At 42.7% G+C, this 18,183-nt stretch overlaps 2 protein-coding genes across 3 annotated transcripts in view; both read left to right on the top strand.

The window, feature by feature from the left end:
* The first annotated feature begins 1,665 nt into the window (after positions 1 to 1,665).
* LOC147796000 (uncharacterized) lies at positions 1,666 to 6,793 on the top strand. Its single transcript, XM_087130171.1, has 2 exons — positions 1,666 to 1,955; positions 4,144 to 6,793. The coding sequence occupies exon 2, from the start codon at positions 4,206 to 4,208 to the stop codon at positions 5,109 to 5,111; it is 906 nt and encodes a 301-aa protein (XP_086986297.1). The 5' UTR covers positions 1,666 to 1,955; positions 4,144 to 4,205; the 3' UTR covers positions 5,112 to 6,793.
* An 8,498-nt stretch (positions 6,794 to 15,291) lies between these two features.
* LOC110985010 (coiled-coil domain-containing protein 33-like) overlaps positions 15,292 to 18,183 on the top strand; it is a 31,540-nt gene continuing 28,648 nt past the window's right edge. The window contains exons 1-3 of one of the 2 annotated variants that reach the window (XM_087129769.1): positions 15,292 to 15,446; positions 16,785 to 16,957; positions 17,527 to 17,668. In XM_087129769.1, coding sequence (XP_086985895.1) covers positions 16,817 to 16,957; positions 17,527 to 17,668 — 283 coding nt within the window. In that variant the 5' untranslated portion in view covers positions 15,292 to 15,446; positions 16,785 to 16,816. Of the gene's footprint in view, positions 15,447 to 16,778; positions 16,958 to 17,526; positions 17,669 to 18,183 lie in introns of both variants that reach the window. The other variant, XM_022245689.2, reaches the window with a different exon arrangement.

Below are 18,183 nucleotides of genomic sequence, written 5' to 3'. Positions count from 1 at the left end.
TTTTCGTTGGGGCTCAGAATTGCTGGGCACAATGGGGCAACTTGTGCGCAAACCCGGCCAGATGGATGGAGAAAGTGGTGCGAACAAACAGCCGCAGTGTCGGGTGCCGCAACACGGAGACTCAGGGATGCTAAAGTAAACGGGAATAGGTCCAGGTCGCTCGTCGAGAGGACAACAAATACGCGCACGGACTACGCGACACGTGGACGCTGTTAAAAGGAGCAGCAGTCGATTTTATCAATGCCTGGTTCGCCTCCCATGGTAAACAACCGAACGAGGTTGGAGCAAGCCACATAGTTGAAATTTATCACGGCGACCGGCTTTTCCCTTTTGGGACACGCGGCCTAGGAACAATACGCAACAATATGGCTGCGGCAGGTGAAATCTTGCAACGGCGGGCACAGCCATGAAGTGAATGATTAATGCTGGCAAAGTACCACTAATTAAGTCTAGAATTTAATCGGCATGAAAAGGAGGTGTTTAGGACTGTTCTGGTTAATGGTGAAGCCCAGGTGGAGTATTGTAGGCCGAGCCAGTCTGCTTTGTGCGCAGAGTGTGCTGCCCGGATTTTACAGCCTTATGCCAGATTCGTTGCACAATCGAACCCCACGTGGGAAAATCAGAGCCCTGCGAGCTGTCCCAATACTCAGCGCCGCCAAAAATCAAATTTTCGAGCGACAGAAACAGCGCGAAACTGACCCGAACGCGCCATCGAAAACTTTTGAAAAGTTTCAAAAGGGGCGCTACAAAAAGTTTTGGCGCATGCGCACTTGATAAATAAAAGGCTCTGAACGGGGGTTTTGTGTGGCCAGCGTCAACACAGACAACGCTCCATACACAGAAAATACGACAACGATCGCGATCTGTTGAACTTTTGACAATCTCTCACCAGTGTGTTCTTGGCGGCTGTACCTAAGCGGAAATTGCTGAGATATGTGGCCTCGTAAGCGATCCAGGATGGGGGTATGGTCGCATGGGAAACAATGGTAGGCGGGTAAGGAACAATGGAAAATATCTATGCATTGCATCAGGTTTGTTAATGCAGCGCTCTCTGGGCCGTCGTGCTCAGAACTGGCTGCCGCCGTGCCAGACAGTGAGCGCTGCGAGTAGGAATCCGCTGTCTTAACTGCGTTGTCTTGCCACTGCGCATCGTAGCGTAATGTCAGACGGGCTGCTCACCGTGGACATAGATTTAACAGACTGTGAAGGAAAAATTCACAGCCGGTGCAATTTATGAGTCCACTCGTGCTTATCTGTCTGGTTATTTGTGGGGCCGCATCGCGGCGGAACGAAATGTCAGCGTTTTCCCGGCGTTTCTCGTTCTTTCTCTTCGGCGCGCGGTGGTGTGTGGTGGCCGCTAGACATACCATGCGTAATCACTGCCTCATCGCTATCCACTCTAACGTGAAATCACTACCCAACGTGCCAGGGCGCAAATCAGGCAGGGAGCCGCACCTCCTCTGCCTAACAAAAGCACGCTCGCTGATTGGCGCAAAGAGCTGGGACATCAGTCTGAGTGGTTGCTCGTCTCTCGTCCAGCCAATGATCTTGTCGTGCGGTCGAAGATGAAGCCAGAGATGTTCGGCCTTTACTGCTCTGATAGACGATCGATCGTTAGAGGCCCCATGCACCCCGTCACCAACCCTGTCGTGACGTATGTTCGTGGCGTGTGGGTGAGGGGGGAGACTCACGTGTAATTGTCCCAGGCATAGGTTCATTGTTTCGGGGTTAGCCTATAAAAGAGACTACTCAACTCAACGGCTCCTCAAGATTTGTCCTCAAGAGGCAACTGAGCATCACCGGCTGAAAGATCCGGTCTAATGATTGAGTATATCCCGGTACATTCTCAGCATTGCCAGGGACGTTTCATAATATTTCTGTGTATTCTCACTCTTGGGGACTCTTGGACGAGACAGAAGCAATCTGAGACATCTTGGACTTGGTTTTAATTTAAGGTAAGATATTTTAAAACAAATATTCTTGAAAGCATTCTCTATCGTTTGTAATATTGATGCTTGCATAATGGTGCAAATTAAGTTTTTTGTAATGTATTTACAAAGGCTTGAATTTTTATAAAGGAGTGATCACTGTTGTATTGATGCATCTTGTAGGGCACCTTCATCTAAATTATTTTAAGAGTAAAATTCATTTTTTTATGTTCGACCCGTCTCACAAAAACTTGTCTTTTTTTTCAAATAAACGCTTGAAAATGTGCCCTAATTAATGTTGATGATATTCATTCAATTCTGTTAAGTGCAAGACTACGTCATGTAAAGATGCGCCTATTTAAAATAAAGATCGGCCCACAAATACCATTCAAATAACACGACACTCGCATTTCACTAAACGATTCTACTGTTGGCCGACGTCAATCTCCCCGTGGGATCTCGTCCCTTCCCACACTGCACTGGTCTCGTTTCTTTAACCCGGGGGAACAGGAAGATTTTGCGGTCGAGTATTCGAGTATCATCAACATCATCATTGAAATTGGTAATTAAATGTGTGTACACTTCTCGCAGTTAAGCCCTCAACGCTCGGGGGGAATGATGGTGACCACTGATATTGTAGGGGAGGGCATGGCTCACAGATGCTGTGGAAGAAGCAAGCACGCTTGAACAAGACTGAAGAACAAGAGTTTTCTTTATGAATGTTCAGAATTATTTGGAAATTGACGAGCAAGGAAATGACCAGTAGACCTATTGCTGGTTGCTTCATTATGTGCGTGGACTGCTGCGCTGTTTTACACCATAATTTTCTCTATGCGTTTTCTTTTTCATTTATCGATTCCATCTTAAACCTCGCGGTTTACTAAGTATTTGAACCCCGTCATTGCTCGACGTTATTAAATATAAACATCTTAGCAGAAACACTGAAATATACTTAACAGAAATACAGCGGTGGTCATGCGGTCGACTTATATTGGTTTAGTAACACTAGTATTCTTACTAAAACAAAAGTAACAATTTCTCTTTAGTTATTTATTACGACGATGATTTTTTAAGTGGATGGATTAGTGAATGGTACTGTAAATTCCTAAAATGTCTACCAGTTACCTGTGCTGATGTTAACCCTTGTTTAAATACAATTTTTATTCTAGTAACTACAATAATTCTTGACAAAGAGGCGCGTTCCGCTACTGCGCGAATTTTTATCTCGAAAGTATGGGGATGACGGAGAGATAAAATGTCAGTTTGGGTTTTTTCTCACATGCCTTTCTAAACTGACGCCTTGGAAGGTCAATGTAATTTCTATGCTGACCAAAATGTGGCATTTTAATGGACAAATTAGGTTTGTTTATACTTGTCGTTAAAAAAAATTGGCCTAAAAATAGCCCTAAGCCTAAACCCACATAAAAATAAAACAAAAGATTGTTTTTCATGAGACAAAATAGGTTTAAAGTTGCAGCTATTCTGCACGAATAGTTTTCTTCATACGAACATTCAAGGCACTTATCTTGACTTGCTTAATATTCTTTTCTTTTTTTACTAGCATTTACGTTACATAGACGATGTTAGCAGTGGATTGCGCTAGCAATGAGGGCACGTGTTCACGATCGTGTGCACAAGGAAAGTGCCACAGATACACCAACAGAGGGCGGTATTACAATTCGTTAACGGCTTTTGATGAGCTTGCTCGCAATGAACACGATGCTCGTCAGTCGGTTTTCTGCAGTGGCCTCCTCAATACCACGGCACGCGTGCTGATCAAAAGGGATTTAATCCGCTGCTGGTGATAATCAATAGTGATTAACTGGCTCGCTCGAGTCTTGTGTGCGTATTGATTAGCCATTACATGCACTGGTTTCCGGGCTGCACAGAGAGTTATGAAAGGATGAAAGACGGACGCGCCGAGTGAGGTTGACTTAGTTGGAACATTGACAAGGCCGGTTATCCACCTGTCAAACCAACCTGCACAAACAAAAAGTCATTACCAGAATTACTCTTTAATATTCACGACAACACTTTCTATACGAGATCCTGCTGGAGTCTGCCTTCAGCTTTAGTTGTATTGTTGATAAATAATTGCTCTCTTTTTTAAGATCGTCCTTTGTCGAGTTGTATTTTGTTGTGTCTCCTGGGAGGGCATTGTTGGTTAACGCCAATTTATTTTATTGGATTTTTTTTTCTTTCTTTTTTTCTGCAGATACCATCGTCACTTTTCTCTTCACTTAGTCGTCGCCTTTTGGCCATCACTCTCAGGCTCTTATGTTGCACTCTGAAACCTTCCTCTGCCAAGACACCATGCAAACAACACTGAGCACAGTCAATCTCTCAGAATTCTTCCCCGTGCAGACAGGACTACCTGTCCAGACGGAAAGCCCCGGGACGGAGAGGACAATAATACAAGCCGAGTCAACACCGGCGAAGACGGAGAGGAGCCGCCAGAGGCATCGAAAGAAGCAAGGAGGTGGGGGTCACTCCTCCCGGCAAGCTAAGGAGAAGAGCAGCACGAAGGGAAGCGGAGACGTGGACACCCCTACTGGAGCAATGGGGACTGGAACGAAGCGCAAACGCTACGCGCGTTCCCGGTGTCGCAACCGTAGTCCATCCTGCGTCCAGAGAATCCGTCGCCACCGACGAATGAAGGCGAACGACCGGGAGCGCAACCGGATGCATATGCTCAACCACGCCCTAGACGGGCTGAGAGAGGTGCTCCCCAAGTTTCCAGACGACACCAAGTTGACGAAGATCGAGACGTTGCGGTTTGCCCACAATTACATCTGGGCGTTGTCTGAAATGCTGAAAATGGTGGACACGAACGGCGATTGCAATCCCACTGCTGTTGCTGGAACAACGGAAGTATCAACGCCCCCAACACCCCCAGAAGTTGAGCCTCCCATGCCGACGTCTTGTGATGTTATCTGTCAACAGCATCCTTCACAAGTTACTCATAACCACGCCCCTCGCATCTCCACAGGGACTCCTATAATGCAAAACCACGTTCCTGTACCAGACTTTTCCATGCCATCATTCGGACAGCCTGCGCAGTGGCATTGCTCCGCACTGTCGGATAACACTTCTTTAACTACAGACTCTAGCTCATGTTGTATGACCCCGGACAACACACCACCGGCAGCCCAGTACGCAGATACATTCCTCTTTTCAATTTAATAATTATCCCTTCGAGAAGCGAGGCAATAATACATAAAGTCTCAGCTAAATTCGTCTAAATCGCCCGAAGGTGCGTCGTGACTGTCCACAGATAACGCACCGATAATACGACTGCCCAACACCACAAACTCGCAGGCCACAACATCACAAACGGCTGGAAAGAATATAAAACCAATTTTTGTTGTCCTAAAATTTAATTTGGTTTCAAAACACAGTGTCCCTTTAAACGTAACTTTTAAAGCAATAACAAAAACCATTCCCCGAAGTATCTGTGTTTAAGATTCAATCGAATGTAGTTTATATTATTTTTTAGAGTCTCGAGATTGTCTGAAAATAACATGAATGTTTAATCATTTTTGTCTGTATCTTTTTTAATTTATTAATAACTCATTGTAAATAGAAAACAAATCGCTTTTGATAAATTATTTGTATATAAATATGCACACCAAAACAGCTAAACTGTAGCATTTTGCAATGCATCGGTGGTGTCTATAAATGAACCGACATTCCATTAAGTAATTTTATCAGCACCGCGCAAATTCGAGTGAGTTGCAATTTTTTTGACAGACTTTTTCATACACTTTGAACGACATATAATATTTTGGAAAGCATGTGTCACTTTGGAAAGCATTTTGTGTGTCTTCTGACATTCCAAAGATAAACACCCAACTTTCCCTTAATTTCATTTCATCATTTCAGTTGTTTTCGATCTTAACTATTTTTGATATCCACTCGAATTAGACTTTTCGCAGAAAAGTGTATTTTAAGAAAGGGAAAATGAGCCACTGTGTAAAACACTTTGGAATGGGCAAGAGGCCGTGGTGCATGTTGCTGCTTTGTATGCAGACTTGACCATTTTTAAAATGGTGTAAACTTGTTTAAATTACTTCATCTGACAGTTTGTAATTAACCTCTGATATAAAGCTTTTCAGTTTCTCTTTGAAGTCCGCAATTTTAACGGAACAATATAGAATGTAACGTATTGTTACATTTGAACTTGGTCAATTCCACACAACGAACTTAAAATGACTTTTTAATATTTAATGTAACATAGTTATTATTAATTATTTATTGACACAAGAGCATAACTTATTCAAATAAGGCTACTTTGATGACCCATTTTTAAAAAAAAATCAATGAAAATAATTGAAGTGTTCTATGTTTTTTCTTTTGCTGTAGTTCGATCGCGCATGCGTAGTTGAAATGAATTTCTCTCTTGGCCACTTATGTCATTGTTGGATCTCCGAACAAAGCTGATCTGAGATAAACAAGTCTTAGTCGACCACTATGTCTTAATTCCGAATAGGATGGAAAATTTCTTTCGAAGGGGAGGGTTGTAGTTGTCGCCTTTGTTTGTGAAGCCATTTTAGTAGTTTTTTTTTCCCTTAGCGGGACAAGCAAAACACGGGCGTAAATCCCCGGGGATGCCGGTATATCCCGGAGGAGGGGAGGGCTGAGCTATTGAATCATCCCCCACACACTTTTCCGAAGTGAGGAAATAAAGCGCTTTGTGAAGAAGTTTTTGCATTTCTCAACAACCAGAATATATTCAATAGCACTTTCTTTAAGGAAGAACAAAAAAAATAAATAAATATGCCTTTCTGATGTAAGATTCTGCATGAATGTCATATATGTTAGAGATGGACATCATGTACATCGCCCCATATAGTGTCAATGGTGGCAGTCCCCCCCTTCAAATTACAATGGCAAGGGAAGTCAACCCCCTCCCCCACAATTCCTCTTTCTCCTAGTTTCCGGAACAAATCTACGCCACTGACGCAAAATAAGACCCTTACATGTTATTTATTGGGTTATCCAACCTTTAGACGAAAGCCTCTTAAACATGGCGATGAGCGGGGCGGTTGAACCACCTCCGGATCTGCGCCTGGTAAAAACGGGCTGGATATCCAGGTGTAGGGAACGCGGGTGACGTAAAGGTAGCGGGGGGTCGGGTGTACGGCGTGTCTGCAGCACGCGCTGTTTGGTCCCTGGAGGTAACTCTGGAAAAGTTTGATTTGTTTCTAATGCCTTCTTTGACAATTTGGAAATAAATCTCGGAAATGTAGCAATCATGTGGTTACTCTTTGGCCCATTTCACTGGTATCGTTGAACACCCTATGCCCTCGTCCGCTTCTGTGAAACACCACACCAAGCTTTCTGCAAAGATTAAGGGACACAGAAAGCAGTGACAAAACTAAGTACAAACGTAAATACGCCGTTATGGAGAGGCTGTACTTACAAGTTTCTACCACTTTAATGATTCTCAAGTTCCACCTTAGCAAACAACATGTAGACCGCACAGGGCAGGGTTTGACAACTTTAACATCTTCGATTTTGAACCATGTCGATTTTGTGCCAAAATTGGAAACAAATAATAAACACAGTAGCCTCTATCGATGTGAAAATTAGCTGATTCTCGAATTTGATGATCGAAGAAATTACAGATAGAAAAATCGAAAGCAGAAGGAAAAATATTACTTTTAAACTACCGTATTGTGATAGAACCTTACAAGGCCCAAACAAGACCAAGAAGAGCCGATGTGTAAATCAGATATGATGCATAATCACTTCACCAAGCAGTCTTGTATACAAGTTCGCAATGAGCAAAATAAGATGACAAAGTGACATTCGTTAGTCCTATACTTCGCTGACCATGCCCCAAACACAACTAGTTTCGTTCGTAAGCTCCACCCTCTTCACCAAACACAACTTGAATATGCATTGTGCACTGCACAAGAGCATGTGCCGTAAGAATGGGCCAGAGTCAGGCGCAAATAATGCGCGTTTTCCACACATTTGCACAAATTAAACAAGCCCGACCGGAGCAACATATTGTTTCTTGACAAGTGGGTTCGGACCAGACCCTACGCTTTGCGTTGAGTCAAAAAGTATACAATGTTGAATAATACACAGATCCCCGTTGCGTGCGTTTGGATTTTCGGATTGCATACACGCAGCACGGTTCAGGATTTTCTACTTTAATTTCGCTCTGGACTTTTAAAACATTTTCTCAAACACGGGTAAATGTCCTACTCCGTATATTTTTCATTTTGTTCCTCTCTTGAATGTCGTTATGATCATAATTATTTTGGTTAATTAATGTTGTTGAGGTGAAATTTGTGTAGGACTTCGTAACATCCGGAAGAGAATCACTGAATCAAAAGTGAGACAATTTTAGTAGAATGGGGATCTGAAATTGAGTCCAGGGGTACAGGATCGCCATGTTAGGCCTGTTTGAAATGTTCTGCTTATGCCGTGTCGAATACAATTCAACTTGATTTTTTTTATTCAGCACGGCATAAGCACGACGTTTGAAACCAATTTTTTGGCTCGGCGAGTTGAAGTTGGTCCTAAATTTCGTTGATTATCAGTAATGCGCATGTTCACAACATTTATGGCTGCGTTCGAATCACTCGGCTGAGGCAAGAAATTACACACGACTCTGTGGGAACTGGCTGCAGCCACTACTATAGACTCTTGCGTAATTGAAGGCCGTAGCCAAGTAATTCGGACACGGCCTTCATCATCGAGAAACAAACGCATCAACAAATATGGCAACTGAAATGGAAATTTCTCGAAACGCACGGGGCAGATTGCTAGACGGAGCTCGGGGGAGAATGGGTTTCAGTTACACTCTTTCTCTTTCAAATTCCTGCTTGATATAAGATAAGATAAACTCAAAGCTGACCTTTGAAACTAAAACTCCACTCCAAATGCCGGAATAAGACTCCCAAATGATATCGAACGGTTCACCTTGGCGATAGGCCTGTTTCATTGAGAAGTCAGAGCAAGATCACCGGGAACCATAACATCGGGCCGTGAGAGTAAAAAGGCCTCGATTTTTTTCAAGAAATAGTAGTGATCGCTGAATGTAAATCCGTTTTCTTTGTGACTCCGGCTGGAAGATTTCGTGTTGTGCTGGTCTGCCATGTTGGATTTATTTAAGTTCGACAGGGCTTTTTGAATTAAATTCGACGTTTTTAAACCTCCGCCGTGCTAAGGTCGTGCTCAATTCAATTTTATTCAACACGGCACGACGTTTGAAACGGGCCTTACTGTGTGAGATGTCCAAGTCATATCAGAAGCTTCAACTAGTCAAAAAGAACTGCAAATTAAGAATCGGCTTGTCAGTTCGGGGCGTGTCCCACTCTTAAAACCTGCACACCGTTGATTAGCTCTTAGTTGCGTAAATTTGTGCCAGAAATTGGGAGGATGGGGGATGGGGAAAGGGGGAGGTGACTTGCCCTAACAACGGAAATTTGAAAAGTTGGGTGGGGGTGACACCATATGACTCTATATAGAGGTCCGTGTTCATGATATTTGTATAATTCATGCAGAATCTTACATCAGAATGGCATGGCTTGTAAAATTGTTGGTTTTTTTTCTTTTTTGAATGATATTGAATGCATTTTAGTCGTTGAAAAGCCCGTAGAATGCTTCACAGTCCGTTTTAATTTGTGCTTACCACAAAAAGTGGGGGAATGATTCAATAGCAAAAAACTAAGGGGAAACTACCCCCTCTCCCTCGCCGGATTTACGCCCATGTGTACATGTATGATCCTCTCAACGCAAAACACTCCCTTAACCCCCGCCCTCCCTTTTTCCCTTCTGGAAATGACTGTGAAACGCCTGCATGCTTGTGTGTCCATCGGTAGAACCGTGATCATGTATGATCGTTATAATGTAGGTGTTTTCAACCAGACTTACTCTGACCTATAATTGGTTTTACTGAAGACATTTGATTCCCTAGAAACGTTAATGGAGAGGTCCTTGTGAATTCAACCCTAAGGATGTATGGTGAGTAGGCCTTTTATTTAATCTTCCCGCCATTCGGGGACGCACATGATGGCAATTCTATTTTACTTGGTTAATTACTCCGTCACGGCTGGGTATTTTTCCCATGGTTTCCTCGCAAGAGCGACACTGCAATGACCCCTTTGAACAGTTCGTAACTTCACGGTCGCTCGCCCGTGTCCAGGAACCCAGCCACCGTACGCTGGGTAATCCCCGACCCGCTGCTAGTTGGACGTGCTGTCGCCTTACCGCTGAGTATCATCTCGTTAGATCTAGGGCCCGCCATTGAATCGACGAGTGCACGTCTCAGCCATAGCCTCCCAGTGTCCCTATTTTGCGTCCCTGATATTATTGAAGAGGGTCAAATAAATTGGTTACTGAGGTGTGTCAGCCCCATGGGGCGGATCCAGGTATGTCAAACATCTTCATTCGCAGTTTTTTTAAGGCAGATTCAAAAATATGTTTATTTCCTTTTGTAGGGCGTCATCCAATATAAGTTTTCTCTTCAATGGACTGCTAGATTTGTTAACTAAAACGAAGAATTTCTGGCTTGACTTGCACTTGATGGGAAGGCTTGCTGTGTGTCATCATGACGTCAGAACATGCTAGAACCGATTATCTCTTTTAAATAAAACATGATGTATTCCCAAATTATTTTCTTAGTTTAATGTCCGCCATGCAAAATCTAATTTATCAGTCTTTACTTTATAAAATATTTTGGTGCGACTTTTATCAGCTGAAAAGACAGATTTCTATGTAAAAAAATATAGTGTTTTGACTTGTATCCCCCCATAATTCAAGTGCACAGCTGTAATAACCATGACCCGGTTAAAAATGGCAAGGCAAAATTTGGGTGTGAAATGACGTGGCACATCTTATACATTTTTTTGTATTTTACGTATAGGAGACACGCGTAGTTGGATGACCCAAAATTCTTTGCTTTTTGTCCTCGCTGAAATCAATATTTAAGCTTGTAATCCCAGTCTTAATATCATTGTCCCTTACTTGTAAAAACTCGTGTCTGGCTTTCAAGCTGCATCTCCGTGGACAAAGCAATGTCTTTATCCCCTTCCAATGCCCGTCTCGAGAATCGTCAATAATTGACATCAATTCGGGGCAGTCAATACCTTCTCCACCCATTTGAAGTCACAATAGATATACACGGGCCTAATGATCTTTGTGACTCCGGAAAGACGCTGGAGGTTTGCAAGATTTCCCTGGATACAAGGGCTGTCCACCACAGCGGCAGGTGGAGACCGCGGGATGGGAGGTCTAATCCCTTAGGCGGGTCGGACCACGCGAGTCGTCATCGATTATAGGTAAAAAAAAAAATCACAAGGGACTTAACAACGCGAAAATGCTTTTTAAAAAATCTTGAACTGAATAGTTTCTGCTGTTTCTTCGATGGAACAAACCGGTTTTTTTCTGTAGCTGATCTCGTTCGCTGGCTTGTAAAGATGACACCAGTTTCCAAAGGGTTACGAGTTCTCATCACAATTTTCAGCTTCACTTTTAGATCAGAACGATTGTCACTCATTATCTCAGTGCCATAAGCAGACCAAAGTCTGAATCTGGTGTGTAAACCATTGTATTGAATACTTAATGAAATGCGTGTAGCGTTACACATGTACATGTACATTATAAATCATGTTCACTATTGTTGTAATTTTCAGCGCACTTAAATGACATTGAAGCGCGGTAATGTGAAACGGTGGCCACTGGGGCGGCACTTACTCAATGGATGAATCAATTGTTATCAGCAAGGATTATACACTGTACGTACTTCAGGAGTTATGATGAAGAAAAACTGGCTTAAGGTGTTAAAAAGTCGTCACTGTTCGAATCATAGAACTAACTTCAAAACATTCGCCAACTCAGTATAGACGACCGTTTTGTGTTGTAAAATCGTTAGTCACTTACTCAACATGAAACAATTTCAATAAATTTAGTCAGTGGGAAGCCTTTTCAACCTCCCAGGTTGGACATTGACGATCTTATCCAGGGCCAGGAGCTCACACAGTCGGGAGCTGTTGGCCACACGACATGACCGGCTTTGAGTCACGTTCTGGGGCCTTGATGTCCATTATTCGGCTGGTACAGTTTAAACAATGAGAGGAGCTTGGAATTCCTGACTTGGTCCATGTTGTTGTCTTGTGTATGGTGGTCGCGTGCCGAATGATTGAACCATTGTTAGCGGGGAGGCGCTCACGCCTCGATGGGAGCGCTAAGCATTGTCTCCAAGGCTGTGCCCGGGGTGCGATGTTGCGATGTTTGTGACATTACAAATGCTATCTCAACTGGAAAGAAAGGTTGCAATTGAACATCAAAGAGCACACTGACAGGGGAGCAGTCATGGAATCCCAAGCCATTTTGTCATTGGGACATTCTCCCTTACTTGTATTCAGTGGCGTAAATCTCTGTAAATTTGAAAAGCGGGTGCGGAGGGGCGACGCCATAATGCACTACAGGGTGTCCCAGAAAAAAACCAAACCCTGAGGAAAGGGGTTAATATGCTTGTTACAAAGCAGAGGTTGACAAACTCAAACACAGACAATATGCACAACAATTGGCCAAACCATGAGTCAACTCAGTGGAAATTTTTGCAAAATTTTTAACTGGTCCTTGCGTACATGTCATATTCCTACAGTTTTCAAATTTTCTAATACATGTATTGTGCCCATACCCACAAAGAATGTTATTTCGTCACTTAATGATTATTGTCCTGTCACACTTACTTCATATATTATGAAATGTTTTGAACGTTTAGTTCTCAATTTTATGAAATCTGTTTTGCTGAGTTCTATGGACCCACAACAGTTTGCTTACCGGTGTAATAGGTCATGTGATGATGCCGTGTCACTCACACTTTACTATGTTTTTCGTCATCTTGATATTAGTGAACTGTCTTATGTTCGATTATCATTGATTGATTTCAGTTCTGCTTTTAACACCATTCTACGTCATAAGTTGTTCAGTAAATTAGTAAATTTGAATATTTTGCCTCATGCCCTGTGCCACTGGTTATTTGACTTTTTGACGGCTAGGCCTCAGCGAGTAAGAATTGGTAATAATTTTTCTGTAACGAAGTTATTGAATACTGGAGCCCCACAGGGTTGTGTCTTGAGTCTATTGTTATATTCACTGATGACGCATGATTGCATTTCAATTGGTAATTTTGCTGATGACACGACTATATTGGGCCTGATTCGACGCAGTGACGAAAGTGAATATCGCCGTCAGGTTGGGGAGTTTGTGGGGTGTTGCTTAGAGAGCAACCACGAGTTGAACGTTTTTAAGACCAAGGAGAAAATAGTTGATTTTCGTCCGAACAAAACTTCGATTTCTCCTGTGTTTATCGACGCTTTAGAAATCGAAAGAGTCGTTGTTTTTAAGTTCCTGGGCATTCACCTCGCGAGCGACCTGACTTGGTCGGCACAAGTTAACCACTGCGTGAAAAAGGCCCAGCAGCGGCTCTTCTTCCTACGTCGGATGAAGAGCTTTGGCTTTGGACAGCGTGTGCTGGTTGATTTTTACCGGTCGGTGGTGGAGAGCGTTCGTACGCACTCCATCACGGTATGGTATGGTGGAGCCACGGTGGCCCAGCGGACACTCTTACAACGGGTTGTGAAGACAGCGTCCAGGATTGTTGGTCAGCCACTGCCGTCAGTGGATGAAATCTATGTGACAAGGCTACAAAAGAGGGTTGTGGTAATTGCAATGGACAAGTCGCACCTGGGCAATGCTCTGTTCCAATTGCTCTCCTCTGGTAGACGGTACTGAGCTGTGGCTGCCAAAACTAAAAGAGCGATCGGTGGTGTTTATCCTAGTGCTGTGCGGGAACTAAACATCTCATTGTAGTTTTAATGTTTAATGTACATTCTTAATGTATTTTGCTATATATGTGTATTTTTAATGTTGTATTGCGGGGGTTTTTTTGGGGGTGTGTTTTTTGGGGGGGTTAGCAGAGCAAGGACACTTAATTTCCACCATGTATATTATTTTCTATGAGTGGCGAATAAACTATGTAATGTAATGAGATATGATGATGATGTATGAGGATCTCTGAAAAGTAAAGCAGTATTCTTTCTAATGATACCTTGATGGTATCCCTTCTGTCATGCATGACTGAACACCATTGTCTTGAAAATGGGGCATCCGAACTTAGTTGTAATACTTTGGATAAACCAGTGAATGAAGTTACCATAATTCTGAATTAAACTCTGACCTTCTGGATTTTAATTCGATTGTAAATTATCATTTGATGCGCAATATTTGGCAAAAGGCACCCCCTCTCTATTGTGTATTCTTTTGTGTTGACTGAATCTTTGGAATTCCTGTCAGATTTCGAGGGGGGTGCAGTAGGCACAATAGCCTTAGGGTATATGGTTTGTGCATCACATTAGGGGGTCCCCTTTGCCACATATTGTGCTGGATATGTAAATTATACTCGGTGTAATTTTTGACTCTGATAATTGCATGTAAAGACAACAGCTGCAAAACAACAACATCGGCTTGAAATAGACTAACGCATGCAGATCCAGAGCAAAATGTCTGTGTTGGGAGCGATTAGGAGGGGGGCAAACAATTCGAAGCCTTCTTTCTTTAATCTTTATGGTCTTCCTCAGGGCGTAAAGATATATGTTTACATCTTCTTCCTTTTATCGAAATAAACAGACGAACGCACTAAAATTTCTGCCTGGAGAAGATTTATATGGCTCAAGACAGACGGAATTCTACTGTTGGACATTCGTAAATGTGTTGCCCTCAGTGTGAATACCACGCTGGGGCTGGGATGAGTGGACGAGGACTTCTTCTCTACAAAGCAAAGAATCCCCATCCCAAGACAGGTGGTAGAGTGGTGTCACTGATGTGCAACGGTTTCTAAATTGTTCAAGTTGGCGCTTGCAATTAAAAAAGATAGCATCTCAAAGTGGAATGTCCTTCCCCCACTTTGCACATTCGGATATTTATAGGTACCAGTGGGATATGATGAAGTGCCTTTGCACCTCCCACGGTATCCTCGAACGTTAAGGGGGGTTTACACCTCCTCCCCTTTCAACGGTGGTCGCGTGGTCCTTTGCGAGTCGGCGATAACTCGTGAAGTGTTTGAGAAGACCCGAGGGGAGACATCCTTACTATTTCTCTGACCCACCCTTTCATGCAAATCTTTATTCATCATGAGTTTTTGCTTAACTTCAGTTTATTTTCTGACAAATTAGTTTCTTTTAACAAGACAATTTACGAAGCTTGATTTTAATGAAAATCCTTTGTGATCAATGTGAGAAAACGTGTTCAGTGCAGACGACGGACAAGATCATGGACAAGATATCCACGTACTGTTGAAATAGCGCCCTCAAGTGACATACAACAAACCGCTTTCGACTTATCCGTGCCGTATACCGACCGTACGTCAGGACAATAATTCTGTCCAGAAATCCTCGCTGTCTGAATATTTGTCTGCGCCGTGGTTTGAAGTTAATGTCGGCTTTCTGATGCACTGAACCTATAATGGATGTCGTTTGAGACGATACTGGACTGCAGGTGCTTTTTGTTTATTGTTGTAAAACTAAAAGTGAGGTGTTTTGATTTTGATCGTGGCTTATACCTAAACATCAATTTTTCCGTGTGAGTGCCGACTCGTTCGTTGCTAAACAACCCCAAGCGCGCATGTATGCAGATGCACTGTTTTACCGCACACCATGGAGGTAGTTTTCCCACCTCCCTGCGCACACTTGCTATACCTTATCTCTTTTGTACTGTGTGAAGAAAGGTATCATACGGAAAATTATGACATTATCAGTGATGATCACCAATTGAAGTTTTATGTTGCAGCTGTCATGGCTGTTATTTGCAGACCAAAGAATGGACTGTTAACACCTGAACACAGTGTTCTGGTCCGTGTTTGAATTACAGAAGAACTGCACTCAAAGTCATCAAGAAACTAGAAACAAATCACAGCACTTTGAAACAGTGGTTCATAGCCTACTTGTCTGATCCAGTAAAGTGTAGCCCTAGACATCAAAGTGGAGCCTGAATTCTTGTTCTTTGTCAACAGTTTAGGCTTTGAAACAGGCAGTTGGCAGAAGTCGGAGGTAGCCGCAGCTAGCATGTAACATTTAGTAAAGCACTTTCTAATATTGTGTACACGTATGAGCATCGTACCATCGCAGTACAGAGGGGTTAGTTGTGATTCGCGTGAAAAACATTTTGGGATGCTGTGGGGCTGCAAAAAGGACAAGCCCAATGAGAAATGATCCTTTGTGTACCAGGAAGTTGAGTGAGTAGACATGCACTGGTAAGTGCTTTATTTACTAAATATTATATGACAAATCCGGCTACCTCCGACTTCCTCTGCCTACCTCCGGCTACCTCTGCCTACCTCTGACTACCTCCAGCTACCTCTGACTTCCTCTGCCTAACTCCGACTACCTGCGACTTCCTCTGCCTACCTCCGGCTACCTCTGACCTCCTCTGCCTATCTCCGGCTACCTCTGACCTCCTCTGCCTACCTCCGACTACCTCCGGCTACCTCTGACCTCCTCTGCCTACCTCCGGCTACCTCTGACCTCCTCTGCCTACCTCCGGCTACCTCTGACCTCCTCTGCCTACCTCCGACTACCTCCGACTACATGTACATCCAACTACCTCCGGCTACCTCCGCCTACTTCTGACTTTTACCAACTTCCTTTGAAACAGACGCCTCTCCTTTCCATTTTTTTCAAACTCTACTTGTAACCTTTTAGTTTTACACATCCTGTTTGTACATGTATACCAATATTGAAAAGCCAGGCTGTCGTGGCTGTAAAGCTTTGGCCCTTTTTTATAGTGTCCTCTCATGTACTTACCTCATCCGTTCTGTTCTCTGTTTTCCAGCAACAGTTATGATTGAATAGAATGGCCAGTGCTTAACTATGGATGCATTACGGATAGAAGAGAAGACCTTACTGTTTGAGTTTGAACTGACAGACTGCATCTTAAATACACCAGGCAGTTATTACATTAAGTTGTCTATTCAGTGTGCAGCAGATGAGGCACAAGACCTTCTTAAACAGGTCAGATATTGTAGTTAATTAACATCATTTTTATTGATAAATAGCAAGAGCTTGCAAAACTGTGGTCTGTTTTATCTGTATTGCTTTGCTTTGTAATGAAGTTTCTGGAGGACAAAAATTTCAAGTAATCTCAGATGTAAAGATGCACTCTTATGGAACTGTAATGCACTCATAGGCACTGACCTCATGTAAGGTCACCACAACGGACCTCATCACTGCTTATTAATCAAAGGCAAGATAGGGTAATTACCACCTTGTGGACTTTTGAATAGCAGGGTTTCCTTATGAGCAGTACTGGGGTCACTGGATGGCGCTGTTTAAAAATGTTAAAAAGCTCCTGGATTGAACCCACAATATCCTGTGTTTGAAGGTTTCTTAAAGGAGAGGATTTGTTATGATATAAAAGTGAGCTGTGAATTTGATAAATTGGTCACAATGAGATATTTGTCTTGTCAATTTTTTGGTGTATCAACAGTGTTGCTTACTTTTGAGACTAATGGTCAACTTTCAAGTAATACATTTGCTGCCATTGGTTTGAAGATTTGTTTGGACCGTTTTTGAATTCAAAGGTCAGAGTGTGGCCAGGTGATGACGAAGACCTATCAGAAGAGAGTGTTTCCACGGTAACCAGCACTGTAGATGTAACAGAGGCAAATGCAGACAAGCCACAGAAATTCGCCGACAACAGTTTTACGTTTTGCCTCCCTAAAGGTAAAAAAATTTGAGAGGAGTTTAATTCTTAATTGAGGTCTCTGTCAAAGTAAAAGGGTTGTGTAATAAATACCTAGGCATTGGAAGTGTGGAAGGTAATTGAGGAGCATTCCACATAATAGACCTTATCAGACGGAAGCCATTTTTTATCATGTTCCCTGAATCTATCTTATTCAGTGTAATCTGTCAAATGGGGTGGTACCAGACTATGTTGTGTATCATGCCTTACTTTCTTTTTTGTTAAGAAATGTAAATTAAAACCTTCAGATGTAAATCACAACTTTCAAATTAGTCGTCTTCGGAAATGAAATCAGTAATGAGGTTTTATTTCCAGGCTTTCAGTTTTATTCTTAGGTACTCAAAATAAAAAAGTTAACCTCGCTTTCAATTCAATGTGGCTGACTTGTGAATGAAACCAATTAGCATTGTTTAGAAAAAGGGTGTGTGACAAAATACACTTTAATGTGGATGGCCAATCTCTACAAGATGTAGATCAAGTTAGATAATTTCAATTT

This window comes from Acanthaster planci, linkage group LG19 (assembly GCF_054643075.1).
Source record: "Acanthaster planci isolate LZ-2023a linkage group LG19, COTS_SCS, whole genome shotgun sequence".
Lineage (NCBI taxonomy): Eukaryota > Metazoa > Echinodermata > Asteroidea > Valvatida > Acanthasteridae > Acanthaster > Acanthaster planci.
The sequence above is the reverse complement of the archived record's forward strand: the minus strand, read 5'-3'. Positions and strand labels throughout refer to the sequence as shown.